Source organism: Papio anubis, chromosome 5 (assembly GCF_008728515.1).
Source record: "Papio anubis isolate 15944 chromosome 5, Panubis1.0, whole genome shotgun sequence".
Taxonomy (NCBI): Eukaryota; Metazoa; Chordata; class Mammalia; order Primates; family Cercopithecidae; genus Papio; species Papio anubis.
The window spans coordinates 100907303-100929083 of NC_044980.1; the positions used below are offsets into that span (position 1 = coordinate 100907303).

At 36.4% G+C, this 21781-nt stretch overlaps 1 protein-coding gene across 3 annotated transcripts in view; it reads right to left on the reverse strand.

Annotated features, from left to right (window-relative positions):
- The window catches only part of FBXL17 (F-box and leucine rich repeat protein 17), a 539707-nt gene that overhangs the window by 317555 nt on the left and 200371 nt on the right, over window positions 1-21781 (reverse strand). For 2 of the 3 annotated variants that reach the window (XM_003899972.5, XM_031666765.1), the window contains exon 6: window positions 16277-16407. In XM_003899972.5, the coding sequence (XP_003900021.1) occupies window positions 16277-16407 (131 nt within the window). Of the gene's footprint in view, window positions 1-5167; window positions 6741-16276; window positions 16408-21781 lie in introns of those variants that run through there. The other variant, XM_031666766.1, reaches the window with a different exon arrangement.

Consider the following 21781-nt stretch of genomic DNA (forward strand, 5'->3'; position numbering starts at 1 on the left):
ACCAATGAGTTTCTTCGCTGCACCCAAAAACTGTCTTTAAAGTTCATATGGAACCAAAAGAGCCCAAGATTCCTTGAGACACAACTTAAGCCTCAAAAGAACAAAGCTGGAGGCATCACACCACCTGACTTCAAACTATACTACAAAGGCTACAGTAACGAAAAACAGCATGTACTGGTACCAAAACAGAGATATAGACCAATGGAACAGGAACAGAGTCCTCAGAAATAATACCACATCTACAGCCATCTGATCTTGACAAACCTGAGAGAACAAGAAATGGGAAAGGATTCCCCATTTAATAAATGGTGCTGGGAAAATTGGCTAGCCATAAGTAGAAAGCTGAAACTGGATCCTTTCCCCTTACTCCTTATATGAAAATTAATTCAAGATGGATTGTGAGACTTAAATGTTAGACCTAATAATTATAAAAACTCTAGAGGAAAAACCTAGGTAGTACCCATTCAGGACATAGGCTTAGGCAAAGACTTCATGTCTAAAACACCAAAAGCAATGGCAGCAAAAGCCAAATTGACAAATGGGATCTCATTAAACTAAAAGAGCCTCTGCACAGCAAAAGAAACTACCATCAGAGTGAACAGGCAACCTACAGAATGGGAGAAATTTTTGCAATCTACTCATCTGACAAAGGGCTAATATCCAGAACCTACAAAGAACTCAAACAAATTTATGAGAAAAAACAAAACAACCCCATCAAAAAGTGTAAGCAAAGGATATGAACAGACAGTTCAAAGAAGACATTCATACAGCCAACAGACACATGAAAATATGCTCATCATCACTGGCCATCAGAGAAATGCAAATCAAAACCACAAATGAGATACCATCTCACACCAGTTAGAATGATGCATCATTAAAAGTCAGGAAACAACAGGTGCTGGAGAGGATGTGGAGAAATAGGAACACTTTTACACTGTTGGTGGATTGTAAAACCAGTTCAACCATTATGGAAAAACAGTATGGCGATTCCTCAAGGATCTAGAACTAGATGTACCATATGACCTTAGCCATCCCATTACTGGGCATATACCCAAAGTTGATTATAAATTATGCTGCTATAAAGACACATGCACACGCATGTTTATTTTCATGCATCAACCACAATAGCAAAGACTTGAATCAACCCAAAATGTCCATCAGCGGCAGATTGATTAAGAAAAATGGGCATATACACCATGGAATACTATGCAGCCATAAAAGCGCGATTGCTTCAAAGTTCCTTTGTAGAGACATGGATGCAGCTGGAAACCATCATTCTTAGCAAACTATCACAAGAACAGAAAAACCAAACAATCGCGATGTTCTCACCATAGGTGGGAACTGAACAATGAGATCACTTTGACCTCGAAGGGAACATCACACAATCGGGCCTATCATGGGGAGGTGAGGAGGGATTGCATTGGGAGTTATACCTGATGTAATGACGAGTTGGATGGGTGCTGACGAAAGTTGATGGGTGCAGCACACCATCATGGCACAAGCATACATACATGTAACAAACCTGCACGTTATGCACATGTACCCTGAACTCTAAAGCATAATAATAATAAATTAATTTAAAAATACAGATATCACGCCATGAAATACCAAAACTATCTTTAATGTACATAAAGTCAAGGGCTTATATTTATATATTTTAAAATTTGTTTTCACATTCTCCCTTTCAGACTCAGGCCCTTATGAGACCAAAAGAGGTGCCTTTTTCTCCATGCATTCACTAAATGAATACTCAAGATTAAATAGCAGTACCAGAAACTGCAAATGGATGTTATTTTATTGTAATATTTATTTTATTTAATACTTATTTTATCATAATGTTATTAGCTAGCACTTGTATTTCAGGGAATCCAAGGTAAGTTTAACTGCTTGTTGCAACCAACTATATTTTTAAATTCAGAATAAGGTATTGGAGGCAGTCTGACAGCTAGGAAATTGTGGGGGCTTTGAGGTCAGACAGATCTGCATTCAATCCTGGCTCTGCACTTGCTATCTGTGATCTTCAGCAAGACACTCTACCTATCTGTGCTCCATTTTACTTTATTTATACAACAGGGCATAATGATACCTATGTCATAGAGTTAATGTGATAATTAAATAAGTTAATGAATGAAAAACTCTTAGCCTGACTTAATATAAAATTCCCCACATAGGGCAGCTACAAAGTCAGTATTTTAGTCATTTATTGCTGTAAAACAAACCACACCAAAATTTAGTAGCTTTAAAAAAACAACTCTTACTTGCTCACAACTCTGTGGACCAGCTATCTGAACTGGGCTTTGCTAAGCAATTCTGCTAGTTTCAGTACAAAGGAATGCAGGAATCTGAAGGCTTGACTAAGATTGGATAGGGTTTGGCTGTGTCCCCACCCAAATCTCATCTTGAATTCCCACGTGTTGTGGGAGGGACTTGGTGGGAGGTAATTGAATCACGGGGGCAGGTCTTTCTCATGCTGTTCTCACAACAGTAAGCATGTCTCACAAGATCTGATGGTTTTAAAAAGAGGAGTTCCCCCAGGCAAGCTCTCTCTCTCTTTTTGCCTGCTGCCATCCATGTAAGATGTGACTTGCTCCTCCTTGCCTTCCGCCATGATTTTGAGGGCCCCAGCCACATGGAACTGTGAGTTAAGCCTCTTTCTTTTGTAAATTGCCCGGTCTCAGGTATGTCTTTAACAGCAGCATGAAAACGGACTTACATAGATGGTCTAAGATGGCCTTACTCACATGTCTGACTGTTGGTTAGATTTGCATCTTCATGTGATTTCTTATTCTCAGAGAGACCACTCTGAGCTTATTCACATGTTGGTGGCAGTATTCCAAAAACGCAAGAACAGAAGTTGCAAGGCCTTTTGAAGCCAAAGCTTGGAAATCCCACAACAAAATCTCCACCATATTCTATCAGTCACAGCCAAGTCACAAAGCCAGCTCAGATGTAAGCGGATAGAAGGATAGAGAAAAAGCCTCCACCTTTTGATGGGAGGAACGGCAATGTCATATTGCACAAGAGTGCATATATAACAATACAGCCACAAATTGTGTCTATATTTTGACATCTTCTATCATCTACAGAATAGAGAAATTTTTATAGTACCTATATTTTCAACTATAAATAATCACAGAAGTCAAGTTTTGAAGGACAAAAGTAGGTACTAGCTTGAATTTTCCCCAACATGAAGTAATATTACTCTGCTGCTTCAGTCACAGATTTCAACAGAAGACCAAGATCCAGACTCAACATCTGATATCATCATTTAAGTTGTGTGGTTGGTTGATTTTTTCTGTGTTTTAAGAGCCTTCAACACTTTTCTGTTTGATCTAATCAATAAATTTCCATCTAATAGGATATTTTTACCTACAAAAGCAGCTTTATTTATTTATTTATTGTTTTTTGAGATGGAGTTTAGCTCTTGTTGCCCAGGCTGGAGTGCAATGGTGCGATCTTGGCTCACTGCAACCTCCGCCTCCTGGGTTCAAGTGAGTCTCCTCCCCAGCTTCCCAAGAAGCTGGGATTACAGGTGTGTGCCACTACACCTGGCTAATTTTGTATTTTTTTTTAGTAGAGATGGGGTTTCACCATGTTGGTTAGGCTGCTCTCGAACTCCTGACCTCAAGTGATCTCCCTGCCTCGGCCTCCCAAAGTGCTGGGATTACAGGTGTGAGCTACTGTGCCCAGCCAACAGCAGCTTTCTAATTGAACATTCCACAACAAATAGCATCACCAAGAAATCTAGATTGAGTATGTAGCACTACTAGAAACTATGAAGTTTATAAAAGAAGAAAAATATATCCTTATAAAAAGCACATACACTTTTTTCCTATGAAAATAATCCCTAGAGAAAATTTTAATTTTGTGATGTAGTTAATTAGCTATGTCCAAAGATCTATTCATACTGAATTATGAGGAGATCAAATTTATTACAGTAAAGAAATGGTAATTGCTACCAGGACTTTCTTTAACATGTGTTTCTCTAGAAGATTCATTTGCAGAGCCACAGTCTTTAATACAATACAACCTATTTTATTTGAACAATTTAATGGGGCAGGATATGTCACTAAACACACCACATAAAAATTGCTTCTATGGAAAGAGAGGGGTAAAGGAAAGAGCTATTTGCTTGTTTGACAATATGGTAAACAGAGAAACAGTTTGGGGAATGAAAGGTTATTCCTCCAATAATGGTATTTCTACATTCCCTCACAAGAAATTGATTCCTAAAATTGTCATTCTTTTCAGCTGAGGACCTGCTACAACACTGCTTCATAGAGAAACAGCTGGAAACTTAAGTAGTTTACAATTTTTGACAAATTGGTGCTGCCAAAATTATAATAGTTAATAACAAGGAAAACCTCAATAATGTGAATTGTGTCAAATCTGGTGGTTAATACATTGTAAAATCCTGATTATGTTATGAGAAGTCATATAAGAAGCCAAACATACATTCATCTGGAGAAAATGCCAGTAGCCAATGTCACCTTTGGAGGCTATTTCTCACCACATTCAGCAAGCTGTCATAGCATGAATTGTTGAAATTAGATAATTCTAACTGATAATTAGGATTAAAGATAACCCTATGCTATAGTTCAGGAATAGGTAATCTACTCCTCAATTTATTTTTTATTGAAGTCTTATGAATATATAAAATAATCTAATTTTGTTTAATTATTTCAAAGTACTACATGGATGAGAGATATACTGTACAGGTTTATATGGAATAGTTACCACTTTTAAAAAATAGTGACTATTCTAACATTTTTAAATTATATTGCTCACTAATCTTAATTGCCATGATTTCAAAAGACAGTTCCAAAGTGCATCTTGAACAAACAGAAAAGCAATTAGCCTAAATTAATTGCTTTGCTGATGTGATTTGCAGTAGGTATGCTTGGTGGTTTTGAAACTCCTGCCAGTGCTTTCACAACTTGATGTTCTGATGATTTTTTAGCCTCTTTTTGCACCAGAGCAATTAACCAGATAATTGTTCTAATGTGAACCTGGCCTTAATAAGTGTGTTGAGGTTCATAGTAGCAATTAACCAAACACTTATACATTTGAAAGGTAGCACTTAAAAGTACTACAAGAAGAGCTAAAGAAAAACTCATAAGATTTTTTTTCTCATATAGCCATACGTTTTTCACAAAGAAGCAAAAAAAAAAAAAACAAAAAAAACAAAAAAACAAAACAAAAAAAAAAAAACTGCAACTGTCTGCAGGCAAAGTTTCTGGTTCTTCACTTCTTCAATCAAAGTATTCCAAAGTCCCTACTAAAAGGGCAAAATGCATTGATTGAACATTGGAATTCTATTCCTTGTTCAAAAATGAGGCTATGGCTTTCAGACAAATAGCATATAATACATAAAGCAAGCTTTATCTGAATCCGAACAATGACATCAAGCTTTCACTTTCTGAAGCATCAACTTTACTCAGAAATAAATAAATCTGTTAGAAAGGGAGAATCTGAACTAATTGCCTGGATTTCAGCCAGAGTTTGAGCCAAATTTAAAAGAAAATTTATTCATCATACAAAAGCATGATCTATAATTCTCTCAACATGAATGTATTAAATTAATTCTCTGAGCAGGGTCCTGTGTGAGGTGCTGATTGGAAGCAGAGGTGGAGGGGGGCTGTGAGGTGAGGGCAGAGGGCACAAGATGAAGACCCAGCTCCTCCTTACAAGGAGAAAAACTCATAAACAAAACATCACACAGTCGCACAATAATATATGCCACCAACAGAGCCATGTGCTATAGATTCAGCTAGACAGTAACATGATAGAGCACTTCATTACAATCACCATTATTATTTCATCTTTTCTCTAAATAAATGGAATTCACATTCATTTTGAGGGAAATTATTAGTAGCAGTGCAACTATAATTATTAAGTAACAACTTTGATATTTTTCACACTTCAGTAAGTGAGCAGTAATTTTATACTGTCTTAAATTAAATGTTTTATCAGTTGAAGAATGATATACATAAAACCTTTCCATTTTCATGAGGCGTAAAGGTTCAAGCTGAAAGTATTCTGCCATTCTTCATGTCTTCAGGAAATACCTCCCTTTCTTAATCTCTGAAAGGACTGTCATACAGAAAATAGCCCAGACACTTGCATGTCATGCCTGCCATTTTTAATTACTACCAATCAAGTTCCAGCAATTTCTCCTATGGTTAAACATGTGTGTACCTATCTTCTAAAATATTTCTTTATGCCACTGTTCATAAAATATTTTAGGCTGAAGCAAAATCCCTTGCACTAAATTAATAACTAATCACAGGAGATATTTATCATCTCAAGTCTTTTACAAGAAAATTGTCAGATTTAATCACCTTTCTCATATTTTCACTATTTACTGGGCTTCATTTATCATACATTTTAAAATTTTGACAACAGTGAGTTATTTTAATTGCCACTTTTGGTTTGGTGAATTAAGAATAAGACAACTCCTGGGAGAAGTGGGAGATGGTACAAATTTGTCCAAGCAGTCAATAAGGTATCATCATTGTCATCAATAAACGAAGATTTTCTTCATTGTTGGCAGTTTTAAAACAGATCTGAGACTAGGATGTCCCTAAATCCATGGGCTTATAACACTGTATTCACCATCACACAAAATGTATTACATTCTTTCCTGTAATTTAATCACAAATTATGATTTCATAAAATGGAAAATATGTTTAAATACTGCAAGCTAAATGCCTACCTCTGTTTACTCATCTTTTTATGGCCTGAAAAACACAAAAGCAATTGCAGCATTTAGAGGAGCACATCCAGAAATATCCATAATGTGATTCTATGGAACCTCTTAGTCACTACTATTTGTATTTGTAGAAATGTTCACTTATGCACTATTACTCACTAGGAACCAAAGACAACACCGAAATTAAAAATTACCATTATATGTTAGGACGATAATAAATATTCACATTATTCTATTAGACAAAATAATGTCAACATGGAAAATCAATAAGCCATAATCACTCATATCAAATTCAGTCCCATCTCATCTCTTGGAGTTAAAAGTCAAAGCAGGTTGAAATATACAGATAACATACAGACTTTTCCTTTAAAGTGATTTTACTAGGTTAAATACTCTGGTGTTACACAGCAACCAGTATTTCCTTAAAAATGATAATAAACAACTAGAAGTACTAAAAGAACCAATATCAGAACAGATATTTAATACTACTACCTGCCAAACAACTGAAAAAGTTTCTTTAAATTTGAATGCACTAAGAATCTCATCTGAGGATAAATGCACGAATAAGTTTACCAGAAAAACTTTTCCTTTTGTAGTAAAATATCATCAATTATTTGAAAAAGAACAAAAACCCACATACTTAAAAAAGTATAGAGATTAATTTTGCCAATTATTTCCTGCCAAAGCTACTGAACCCTTCGATGAAGATAACTTCCTTCTTTTTAACTGAAAGACAACTTATTCAAAGTATTATAACCAGTAGTCTCCTTTAATCTGCAATGATTAAGTATTTGCCACAACCTACAAGGAAGCATTTACAGATAATGAAATATGTGTAAAAATAATTGTGCATCATTATAAGTTAAATAAATACCTATTCAAAATTCATTAGTGAAATTCTTTTTCAGACCAACTATGAGTCACATGTAGTGCAAAACACAAAAAAATGGACAAAATTTTCTACTTTTCCTCAAGAAATATCATAAGAAATGAAAACTATTTACAAATGGAGTTGATTGGAAAAATTACTTTTTACCAAAAATAAGCTGTTTTTTAAAATATCCACAATATGATATTTGCAATAAAATATTCCAACATGTCACCCTTCAGATATCCCATAGGGAAAAGCAAAGGTACCATTCTAACCATGTTCAGAATGATCAACCATGTCTGATGTCTGAGGTCGGATGACCATTTAATTTATCATTTAAAGCAAGATATTTTGGAACTTAGGAACAGCAGCAGCACAAATACTAAACCTGACAGAATGCCAAAACAACAGGCATGGGTTGGAACTATCCCGGGCAAATCAGGATATATAGTCACTCTAGGTCTGAAGCAGAATAAGGACATGGAACACAGTATGCCCTTCATGGTAGGAGCTTCGACTCAAGACCACAAAAATGGGTTCCAGTCTTGGTTCCCCCAGTTGTGAACTATTCAACGTGTCTGAGCCTTAATTCCTTTGTTTGAAAACGGGGATAATTCCTTCCTCAAGGTTGTTGTAGAGATTACATAAAACAATGTGTATAAACAGAACAGTGTCTGGAACAGACAGTAATTAAGTAGTAACTATTATTAGCTATTGCTATTATCCTTGCTCCAGGAAAAAAACAAACAAACAAAAAAAAAACAAAAAAAAAACAGAGAGATAAAAAAATGTATATATACACTCTTAACTCAGTAGTACTACATGGCCAATCATGGTTTTAAAAAGAAGATCTAATGGACAGAACAGAGAAGGCATGGTTTTTTGTTGTTGTTGTTGTTTTGTTTTTTGTTTTTTTTTTTTGAGATGGGTCTTCTTCTGTCACCCAGACTGGAGAGCAGTGGCACGATCACAGCTCACCTCAACCTCTGCCTCCCAGTCTCAAGCAATCCTCCCAGTCTGGAGCTATCCTCTCAGCTCAGCCTCCTCAGTAGCTGGGTCTACAGGCATGTGCCATTATGCCCAGCTAATTTTTAATTTTTTTTTTACAGAGACGGGGTTTCACCATGTTGCCCAGGCTGGTCTGGAACTCCTGAGCTCAAGTAATCCACCCTCCTTGGCCTCCTAAAGTGCTGAGATGACAAGAGGTGAGCCACCATGCCTGGCCTCATGATTTTTTAAAGTTAGTTTAGAAGCCCGGAATAATAGTTACTCCAATACCAAACTATCCTTCTAGGGACGGTCTTACACATAATTGTGAATATGTGAATAAAAAAGATAGTGTCAAAAATATGCTAACCTCAAACTAACATCACTAGTTTAGAAAGACTCCACGCTGTTTCTATAATCCTCTCAGAACTCAGTAAAATATATTTCATTATTCTTTTTGCAAAACTACAAACAATGTCATAGAACATACACAAAATTATTCAGCGGATTACAAAAAATAAGCTAAAATTCAGTTTTACTAAAGCTTCACCTAGCCAGCCCAGACACATTATTAGGCACCAAAAGTATGCAGACAGATTGCTCTGCATTCTATAGAGGCAGGGCAGTGCTGCTATAAATACCACCACCAAGCAGCTTCAACAGTCAGCATTATTTTTGCCACCTCTTTATTTTCAAGTTTTCAGACTTTTATGATAGAAAATGGCTCAAACTTCACACTCAATACTCCAAGGTGAAAAGTATTTCTCTCCTCCATACCACTTAACTTTAATAGAAAACAAAATATTCTCAAACTCAAATTCAACTCTGCCTGCTGGATTTAATGGATAGGTTTGTTCCCTTTGGGCAATCTTTAAACCTCAGTCTCTAGGAGAATTAAGTAATATTAGGGGATTGAAATGAAATAAAATTCTAAGTCCACTGTGACATGACATTCACAGGAAGATGGTAGATTATCTACCCAGTCCTTGAACACTTATAAATACAATATATAGCATATGTTCACAGAACAATTCTTGGAAATAAAACACAATGGGCACTCAGCAAATATTTTATATCACCAACACCTGCTCAAATCCTCTCTGAACTTTATTTCTAAATATCACCGCTTTTTATTGAATCAACGGAAATTTGAAAGAAGAAACAGAATAAACACCCAGAGAAGATCAGGGGAGTTAGAAAAATCTTTATATAAAGCCTCATTGAGTTTTACATGAGACAAGGTGCTGTCAGTCTCACTGAAAGGGGTAGTGGAGTAATCTGTCACTCTACAACTTTCACCTCAGTATACCTAAAAAAACAAAAGAGGACTTTTTCTATACAAAAATAAAAAAAGAGACAGAGAGAATAGTATTAAGATTTTTCTTAATATTGAAAACAAAGGAATCACAAATCAAACACTAAACATTGACAATGAATTCATTTTAAAATAAGCAACTTCACATCATAGGTTTGGAGTTTGAGGGACTGTTTAATAAACTAGTCCAACCCTCCTTATAAATCAGGAAACTCCTTTACAGCACTCTGAACACTAACAAAGAGTACACTCTCTATTTTGGAAGGCAGTCGATGAAAATCAAGGTTTTAACTTATTTTAAACTGCATTCTGTCTCTGTCTATAACTTCCAACTGTTGACTAACATTCCGGTGCCTGTAATAGTAAATAACTAATTTAGGTAGACTAATGAGCTATCATTTTTTAATATATTTTACCAGGCTCAATTTAAAAAGAACCATATGATTTAAATATGAAATATCTAAAATTCTCTACATCTCAATTTTAAGGAAGGATAATTCAGTTTGGTGGGAAGAGTGGATAAATGGAAAGGGGGCCAAAGAGAACAGTCTATTCCTCATCCCAGAAAGAATGTTGACATGAGAAAATATGGGCATAGTATTATTGGGTCCACAACTTTTCCAAAAGAAAGCCTGAATTCAGAATATTTATGTGAACTATCCCAATTTTTAAAGTGTTGGCAACTAATTCAAAATTTTTAAATACTCTATATGCCAAACAAAACAGCTATGTGGACTAGACTCAGCAGTGGACCAGAAGTTTGCAACTTCAAATGGCCTTATTAAAAAGTTATATTTAAAGAGAAATATCTGGCTGGGGGCAGTGGTTCACAGCTGTAACCCCAGCACTTTGGGGGGTCAAGCAAGGTGGGCAGATAACTTGAGGTCAGGAGTTCTAGACCAGCCTGGCCAACATGGTGAAACTCTGTCTCTACTAACAACACAAAAATCAGCCCCGCATGGTGGTGAATGCCTGTAAACCCAGCTACTTGGGAGGGTGAGGCAGGAGAAGCACTTGAACCTGGGAGGCAGAAGTTGCAGTGGGCTGAGATTGTGCTACTGCAGCCTGGGCAACAGAGCGTGACTGTCTTTAAAAAAAAAAAAAAAGAGAGAGAGAGACAGAGAGAAATAGCTATAGGTATTATTTTAACCTGTAGCACATACAAAATAAAATAGCAATATTTTGTCTTATTTTTTACTTGAAAGAAACTGGGTAACAGTCTAAGATTTAAAATTCTCTAAATTTTAGAGTGTGCACTGATGCAATAGCTTCCCTTACATAAATACAAGATTCACACAGCAAATCATGGCAATTTAACTGATATTAACAACAACTCTGGCCTTTGTTATGCTTTGTGACTTTAGCTGCCGTATGTTAGATAATCTTATTTATCTTCTATTATTTTTCTATATTGTTCACCTAATTCATAAGCAAGCATGGTCAACTGTCAAAGAAAGCATGGTCAACTGTCATATGTTTGAGAATGGGGATATAAAACATAAGATTAAACTAAGTTCATTTTCCCAACCAATGTTAAAAATTGAAAACGGGGAGATTACATCTTTGATAGTTTAAAAACTGAAAACAGCTTTTGTACAGATCTATTAAAATCAATTAGATTTTATTTAATTCTTATTAACAAAAAAGAATAAAAGAACCATTGTAAGTATATAGCTATAACAATGCTCAGACCAGTTTTTTACACATCAGCTGTTACACCCAAAACATGCTGCTTTTGGACTCTGTGTCAAATATATAAAAATATTGTAGGCCAAATTGGATGTGAAATAATAAAGACTGATATAAATACAAAAAAAAAATCAATAAACTTAGAATCAGGGAGTGGAGGAGACATAATAACCAGATGTTTAATTTAAATCACTGATAGAAATAGTCAGTGTCCTCTTTTTATAAAACACTTGGAAGTTATTTGTATTCAAAAGCAATGGTAAATGTCAAATGACTACTAGACCATCCTTCTGAATACAAGAAAATATCATGCTGTTTAACTCTCTAAACACAAAAAGTGCTTTTAGAAAAACAAAGATAAAGAGCAGCATGTCTTAGTCACAGAGATCAATTCGAGGACCAGAAAATGCTAACAGACACCGTAAGCATAACAGTAAAGTCTTTCAATTACTACACATTTTAAAATTTTGAATTTAAAAAAAGTTCACAGATAAGAACTATTAAAACCTAGCATAAATGTTACACATAAAGGACTGTGACAAGTATTGAAATTTATCTTAATGTGAGAAATCCTGTATTAAAACTAGCAACATTCAGGATAAATTCTTATAATAGGTATTGTATGTAAATTAATATCTAAAAGTTCCATTATACTTTCAATATGAAAGAAAATAATGAACTTAGTTAAAAAGTTAAGAATTTTATATATAAATGTCAACTGCATGTGAATCCCAGCTATGACACAGAAAATTGACTGATTAGCCATTCACTTTTCTTGTTTGTCCTCACTTAGTTTTTACTGCAACGATGATGGAAAAATACATCCACTGAAAAGCCAAAGAAAGTCAAAGAAATAATCTAAATTTAATAGAAATAGTATGACCTTCCCCTGAACAAAAGACGTTGAAGAGATTAAATGAGAACATGTGTAAAGTGCCTATCAATTACCTGGGTAATAAAGGTTACTTTCGTCCCCTCGATCCTTACAAGGCTCACTATTATCATTATGTCTTATGTCACCTAAAGAGAGTGACCTTTGAGAACAGCAGGAATTCAGTGCCCCACAGTCTGAGACACAGTACCATGTATTTAGTAGGGGGCTAATAAATGCTTTCTGATTTCTGGAGGATAACAATAATGAACGAATGTAAAACAGAATTAATTGATAGGCTAAACGCATTAGTGCATTCCAGTGCCCTCTATATGGAAGGTTACTAACCCATCTCAGCTAAGTGCTGAAATTATAATTAAGTCTGATGGGAAGTTCTAGATTTATGCCAATATAATTACAAATATTACTTAGCTTAGTAATATAGTATGGCAAGAACAATGAGATGAGTAATTTAGATGATACTGTAAAGTGGGTTTTAATGTTTGAAACTTCTATTACAGTATACAGGATAAGTGCAAGTAGTGTAATTAAAACCTAAAAGAGCCTGATCTTTAAAACTCTACTGCTCAACCTCATTAAAATGCATGTTTTCTCAATTAATCCAAACTTTTCCATTAAAAACATAAAAATACACTTTCATTCCTTGCAAATAAATCTCTACAATACATATATTCAGGATCAAACACCAAATAACCATTACAGTTAAGTAGGAAAAAAATGACTGAAATAGCACAAGGTTTGAGTACATGAAGCGTAACAGAGGGAAGGAAAGGCAAAGTGAGAGCGCTCGACATTTTCATTTGTAAATTATCCAGCTACAACAAAATAAGCATTTAAAGAACTAGAAGATTAGAAATCCACTCTCCCATCTTTATTTAAATGATACAAACCTAAGCAAAATATTTACTTAGGTAACTCATATAACCATGTATATACTGTATCTTATTTATCAATTATAGTAGTCTCCCATTAAATGACTCTTCTACACATGTCCTGCACACAGAAAATTGTTGTGGAATATAATCACCTTATTGCAGAAACAGTTTTCTACTTTTTTTTTTGAGACAGAGTTTCGCTCTTGTGGCCCAGGCTGGAGTACAATGGCATGATCTTGGCTCACTGCAACCTCCGCCTTCTGGGTTCAAGTGATTCTCCTACCTCAGTCTCCAGAGTAGCTGGGACTACAGGCACGCGGCACCATACCCAGCTAATTTTTGTATTTTTAGTAGAGATGGGGTTTCACCATGTTAGCCAGGATGGTCTCAATCTCTTGACCTCATGATCCGCCTGCCTCGGCCTCCCAAAGTGCTGGGATTACAGGTGTGAGCCACCACCCCTGACCCAGTTTTCTACCTTTAATTCAATGCATTACCAAGAAATTTATGGTAATACATTGAACTAATGTTAGATATTTAAAACCACAAGATAATATTTATGTACTTTATTATGTGTTATGAATAACTTTTTAAAAATTACTTTAAATTGTCTACATAGGATGTTGATTATAGAGAAGAATTTCACTTTGTACACTTTGTTTTCAGGAAAGTTAATTTATTTGAATTTTCTTTTTCTTAAATGTTTTAATTTCAGTAACTTTAGGGGCACAAGTAGTTTTAGTTACATGGATGAATTCTGTCGTGGTGAGGTATAGGATTTTAGTGTGCCCATCACCTGAATAGTGTACATTGTATCCAATAGGCTGTTTTTATCCCTCACCCTCTCTGAGCCTCCTCACTTGGAGCTCCCATGTCTATTGTAACACTCTACATGCCTTTGTGTACCCACAGTTCAACGCCCCCTTATAAGGGAGAACACATGGTATTTGGTTTTTGATTCCTGAGTTACTTCACTTAGAATAATGACCTTCATTCAGTTCCATTTTCTTTAGAAGATGATATATTTCATATAGTGAATATTATTCAAAAACAAGAGAGAATTTTTATAAATGGTGATCACATACCCATTCTAGAGGAGTACATTTTTCAAGAAAAATTTTACTAAGAAAGAGCGAAGTCAAGGCTATCACATAAAGAGTAATTCAGGGTAATTTAAGAAAATGTTACTAGAATTTACCAAAACTGGGGAAAATGGAGTCTACATGGTTTTATTTTAAGGTATAAAAGGAAATTAAAAGAGGAGAGGCCAGACATGGTAACTTATAGCTCATGCCTATAATCCCAGCACTTTGGGAGGCTGAGGTGAGGGGGGATCAATTAAGGCCAGTAGTTTGACACTAGCCAGGCCAACAGAAACCCCATCTCTATTAAAAATACAAAACTTAGTTGGACGTGGTGGTACACACTTATAATCCCAGCTACTCCGGTGGCTGAGGCAAGAGAATCCCTCGAACCCAGGAAGTGGAGGTCACAGTGAGTGGAGTACATGCCCCTGAACGCACTCCAGCCTGGGTGACAGAGCAAGATTCGGTTTCAACAACAACAACAAAAAGGCCGGGGGGCGGGGGGGAATTTCTTAAATTTAAAGCATTATCTGACACAAACAAATTATTTCTCCTATTTTTAAAAGAATATTTAAATCTAAATAGGCTCTAATTTTAGCTGAAATAGTGCTTTCTATTTTGAAAGGAAAATATTTTCGGAAACTTATCTTTTAAAAACAAATCTTGGAAACTTACTGGGCAAGATTCCTCTCATGCTCATATTTACAAATCTACCTAATCAGTAGTGCTAGCACCACTCTGCAGTTGTTTTCATTATAATAGTCTACTTCTAAGGGTTTTCCTGTATCTCTCCCTTCCTGCATTATTTCAAAGAAAAATGGGTTAATCATTATTCATAAGAAAAAAACTTCTGATTCTATACTGTATATTAAGCTATTCATCACATGACTTTAATTTCTGAAACAAATTACATATACATACTGAGAACAAAATGTCATCCTTAGGTGCTGATACGATCTGGATTTGTGTTCCCACCCAAATCTCCTGTTAAATTGTAACCCCAATGTTGGAGGAAGGGCCTGTTGGGAGGTGACTGGATCATGGGGGCAGATTTACCCCTTGCTGTTCTCCTGATAGTGAGTGAGTTCTCACAAGAACTGGATGTCTAAAAATGTGCAGTACCTCCCACATCACTCTCTTCCTTCCTTTTCCAGCCATGTAAGATGTTCCTGCTTTTTACCATGCTTGTAAGTTTCCCGAGGCTTCTCCAGCCATAGTTCCTGTACAGCCTGCAGAACTGTGAATTATACCTCTTATCTTTATAAATTACCCAGTCTAAGTTCTTTATGGCAATGCTAGAATGGGCTAATACAGGCGCAGTGGCGTATGCCTGTAGTCCCAGCTACTTGGGAGGCTGAGGCAGAAGGATTGCTTGAGCCCAGGAATTGCACCTGGGAAACACAGTGAGACCCCATCTTTGAAAAAACAATGTCACCTTTAAGAAAGGGTTTAAATGTTAATGCTTCAGATGGTTTCTCCAAATCATAAAATCAACCACAAATGTTGCAAAAATGTTAAAGCGACAAATAACATATCATTACAAACTTACAAGCGTGGCAAAAAGCAGGCACTTCTTAGATGGATAACAAAGAAAATATTCAACAGCCTACTATTGTTACAATTGTTGAGGCAAATATTTGTATTAAAGCACCTAAAAACTTTGCTGCACTTACAAGCAATAGATGCATTAAAAGTATAGATCTAGATGATTTTCAAAACTGAAACATAAGAATTTGAAAAGGCACAGCTGCATTCAATTTTAGTTAAAGACATGCCTTGTTATAACAATAATTAGTATTTGCTAAATGTTTTCCTCTAGAAAAGTATTTTTAACATGTTACAAAGGTTACCTGTCATTTATGATCCAGTTCAGACAGAGATTGAGAGAGCTAAGATTTTTGCACCTCTTGACAATTTCCATCACGGTTTCATTATCCAGTTCAGTGATATGACGTAGGTCCAAGCTGGAAAGGTTTCTTAGCTAATGAGATAAATAAAATGAAAGATGAAAAAGGTAAATGCTACATTCACTCTCAAAACTTACAAATGTAGTTTATTACAAGGTAGAGTATCATTGTAAAATATTTAAAATAGATGATAGCCTAGAATCTTTTAATTAAAGATATTGTATATGTAATATTTTATACACTAAATTAAGCATGAGTGTATAGAAATCTATGGTGAGTATCTGAATGGCAACAAACATGAACAGAAAGTAGATTTGGCCAGGTGCAGTGGCTCACATCTGTAATCCCAGCACTTTGGGAAGCTGAGGCAGACAGATCACGAGGTCAGGAGATTAAGACCATCTTGACCAATATGGTGAAACCCCATCTCTACTAAAATACAAAAAATTAGCTGGGCGTGGTGGCGCATCCCTGTAATCCCAGCTACTTGGAAGGCTGAGGCAGGGGAATTGCTTGAATCCGGGAGGCGGAGGTTGCAGTAAGCTGAAATCACGCCACTGTGCTCCAGTCTGGTGACAGAGCAAGACTCTGTCTGAAAGAAAAGGAAGGAAAGAAGGAAGGAAGGAAGGAAGGAAGGAAGGAAGGAAGGAAGGAAGGAAGGGAGGGAGGGAGGGAGGGAGGGAGGGAGGGTGAAGGAGGAGGGAGGGAGGGAAGGAAGGAAGGAAGGAAGGAAGGAAGGAAGGGAAGGAAGGAAGGAAGGAAGGAAGGAAGGAAGGAAGGAAGGAAGATTTTACTCAAGTTTCCTAAAAATCAAGTTACCAATCTATTGTCTAATAGGCAGGCAAGGTATTGAATATATTACATTAAGTACCTACAATTTGATAAGATTATTCTAACATTGTTCAATTTCAGATATTACCTTCATAATTATAATGCCATTTCTGTATATATATTTTTTTATTTTTTTAAAGATGAAATATGACTAAATGGTTAATTCAGAGATAGCTTGGTGATGTATTATCAATGTACTCCAAACTGTACTATTATGGGTATGTGTTTCATCATAAAACGATATAAAATGTGGCTTAAGAAGCAAAAATTTCTCCAGGTTCCACCTTCTCCGTGTCTTCATTTTCTATTTCTTTAAGTTTCTTGTCTTCCCCTGATGTTTAGCCTCTAAAGCAAATTAATGACAATATTTACATAAAGGTGGTAGGATCTTAATTATTCTCTTCAAATAACTACCTTTTCAAATACTAAGCTATTTTTGCTTAATAATTTGCAAAACTTAATCTGGAGACATATGATAGACCAAATAACACAAATATCCCTCCCACCAAAGATATCTATGCTCTAATATGTTACCTTATAAGGCAAAGGGGATTTTGCAGATGTGATTAAAGGTATGGATCTTGAGATGGGGAGACTACCCCAGGTTATCTGAGTAGGCCCAGTGTAATCACTGGAGACCCTTATAAGCACAGGCTTACTCAGAGAAAGCCAAAGAGATGTAATGGAAGATACAGGAGATGTTTCACTCATGAAAGGGATTCAAGATACCTTTACTAACTTCAAATATTGAGGAAAGGGCCAGAAGCCAAGGAATATGGGCAGCTTTAGAGTTGGAAACAGCCCTCAGCTGACAGCCAGAAAGAAATAAGGACCTCAGACTTAGAACCTTAAGAAATTTAATTCTGCCAAAAAAAAACCTGTAAGAGCGAGCAAGAAAATAGATGCTCCCTTCAGAAACACAGCTGACATCCTGAATTTACCCTAGTGAGACCTGTGTCAGACAGGCTTCTAACTTACAGAATCGTGAAATAATAAACTGGTGCTGTTTTAAGTTGCTAAGTGTGTGAGAATTCAAGTCAGTTCAGCTTAAACCCCAAGAGAAGAGCAGACACTTGAATCTCCACTGAAAATGTTCTATATTTCTGCTGTCTGATATAGTAATCACTAATCACTTGTACCTACTGAGTACCTAAAATGTGACCAGTGTGACAGGGGACCTGAACTTTTAATTTTATTTAATTTTAAATAATTTGCATTTAATTTTTATATCTGCACGTGGCTAATGGCTACAGTGTTGGACAGGACAGCTCAAAAGAATGGTCGTTGGAAGGGTAGGAGGTAAACCTGCCAGGCAGTACTCACACTCACTTTCCACTTCAGCTCCCAATCGGAGAAGCTACACAGAGAGAATTCACAGAGTCACTACTCAATGCTATCTGAAGCATGCTGCCCAACTATGGAGAGAGAGATAGCTGCCACATGTAAAACACAAAAAGGTCCACAACAGCAGGTAAATTCTTTCTAACTGAGACAGCAAGTGTATGTACCAGCTTCTTCTAAGGCCTAGGTTGTAGGCATTAGTAAAGGCAGAGCTTCAGGAAAAGCTCTCTGCAATTGGCTTATCAGGTAAGACGTCCAAGGAAGTCACATCCAGTCCAGGATGGGACTCAGCAAAATGATGCTCCAGAACCCAGGCAGGACAAGCAAAGAAGAAATGGGTTCTTCAAAGTTCCTATTCAATAACCACACATTAAAGGTTTCAGCAACATCAGAACATAATTGGTACTTGGCAACCAAAACACACAGGAATGGACTCGTTAAAACAGACCTTTCTGGCTGTCTCAGTAGCTTCAGGCAACTGACCAGTCAGAACCTTGGTCAACTCCCTCAGTTTCCCCTTCCTCAAGGTTCGTCTTACTAAAATAATTATAATCAATACTAAGCCCAGGGCTCAAAGGTGAGCTGTTTGGGCTGCAAACATAGCCCCTGATTCCTATGTCTCATCTCTCATTGTAGCTAACTTTTTTTTAAGTATCTAAAAGTACAAGAAGAAGATAGACAAATAAAATAAAAAATAAATAGCAAAATAAGTTTCTATAACTTTTCTGACCTCACTAGAATTCACCTAAGGGAATAAAGGGCTGATATGAATGTTCTTTGCTATGTGTTCTTCCTTCCCAACATGTGATCTGCATGTGGTGGGCACAGAAATTGAAATCACCCACAGTCATGGCTGTGCTTGGAGCAAAATGGAAGGCCAACATCTTTTATGAACAGGAGACACCACAAGGATAGATGGCAATGTACATCTATCAACTCACTAGTTCTGTGGGTTAGGAGACCAGACATGGCTTAGCTGTGTCCTCTGCCTAGGGTTTCTCAAGGCAATCAAGACCTCAACTGGGGCTGTATTTCTTTCTAGAGCTCAAGTCCTCTTACAAGCTCATGTGGTTGCTGGAAGAATTCATGGGATGGGATGGGATGGGATAGGATGGCAATAAAATGAAAGAAACAATGGTAATGCCAAAAAGCACAAGTCTCAGACTCAGTGTTTTTTTGTTGTTATTTTTCATGAGAGGAAGGAAAGTAATAGCCTGAAAGCAGCTATGGAAAGCAAAGAGGATCCTGCCCTCACCTCCTGACCCTGAAAGAAACACACTGAGAAAATGTGGTAGGCAAAATTCTAAGATGATCCCAATGGCCTTTGCTCTATAGTAATCCCTGCCCCCTTGAGTGTGGACAGGACCCACGATTAGGACGGAAATTCTCCTTATAAAGCAAAGAGATTTTGCAGCTGTAATTATGGTTCCTGATTAGTTGACACTGAATGAATCAAAAGGGAAAGTATCCTAGGTGGGCCTAACATAATCAGTTAAGCCCTTACAAAGGGTCTAGAGGTCAGAGAAATTATCCTGCTTGGCCTTGAAGAACTAAGCAACTGTGTTGTGAAAAGGACTGTGAGAGGCTTCTGAGGATTGGCCACTGGCTGAGGGCCAGCAAGAAAATGAGGATGTTAGTTCTACAACCACGAGGAACCGAATTCTTCCAGCAACTACATGAGCTTATAAGAAGACTTGAGCTCTAGAAAGAAATACAGCCCCAGTTGACATCTTGATTGCCTTGTTAAACCATAGGCAGAGAACACAGCTAAGCTATGTCTGTCTGGTCTCCTGACCCACAGAACTAGTGAGATGATAAATGCACATTATTTTAAGCTGCTAAACTTGTAGTAATTTGTTGCGTATCAGTAGAAAACAAATACAGGAGGGCTGTGGGGAGCTTGTATTGCTGAAGAAAAGTCAGGCTTCACTCAAGACAAGGGGAATATCCTTGCCCACTTTAAAGGCTGAGGCTCTCTGTCCTTCTTCAGATACTTATGCTCACAAAAGCACAGAGTGAGAGGCTTAGTCCATTCAGCCTTCTCCTCTAGGTTTTTCTTCAGCTTCCAAGAAAATACTTCCTAGAAAACAGTCAGTTATGATGTGGCCACTCTTGTCAGAAGAAAGAGAAATAGAGAGAGACAGAGAGGCCGAGACAGAGACAGAGACAGAGACAGAGAAAGACACCTAGAAAGTGGGGAGGTCTTCCTAAATTTCTTAAACCGACTCTTACTCATGGGAAGATGGGTTTAATGGAAACACTTTATGGAAATACTTGCACAGCTTCTGGCCTTTACTCAATTCACAGTTGTCAATAGTCACGTACTTCCATATATATCTGAACACAGGTTGACTGCCTTTTTATGTTCCCTAAAGTTTTATTTTTCACAAGATTTTGCATTAGGGCTAGAGAGGTGGATAAAATGGTTTCACTTGTCAAGTTTTCTTGTTTTTGATTGAGCAAAGATGAATTTGTATGTGTTAAGGATCTGAGTCACTGTTAAATTTGATAATCCTCATATTACTGTTCCCCACACTTCTGTTTTCCACCTAAAAATCATCATTTTTTAAAATCACATTGTCTTTACAGCTAACTTTCTTTATAGGGCATTTTTGATCCCCACACCCAAAAAGTTTTTATCACTGTTGCAAATATATTGTTCCAGTAACATGTAAAAAGAACCAGACAGCCCTTGAGAACTGCAGATGCTAGGCAGCTTTCTGAGCTCATGTGCTGACAGCAGCCCCATGTTGGTATCACAGGAAAAGAAGAAATAAACTACATTAAATGGACCTATAAGGCCGCCTGAAAATACTTTGACATACGACTCTTAAACCTATAAACATTAAGGATTAATTTTGCTATTTGTAACTATATGCATATGTGAACTACTGAATAAAACCATACTAAATATACATATAGCATGACTTTATTTTCCCAATTTATCTTTTACCATAGTTTCTAGGAAGACTCAAAGTCACAAAAATTTTATCCAGCTACATAAGTATCTCCTACACATGCATATTTGGGGTTCTAGCACAGCTTCTGACACAGAGTTTCTATGTGAATTCTTACCTATCTCTTGGCTTCCTTCATTGTAATGCAACTCTTCATCATAACAGTTTGAATGTACTTAATGCCACTAAACTGTACATTTTAAATAGTTAAAATAGTATATTTTACGTTACATACATTTTACCACAATAAAAAAAAATTCACATATCAACAAGAAGATGGTGAGAGCATACAATAAAAATTGTATAGAGAAGAAAATAT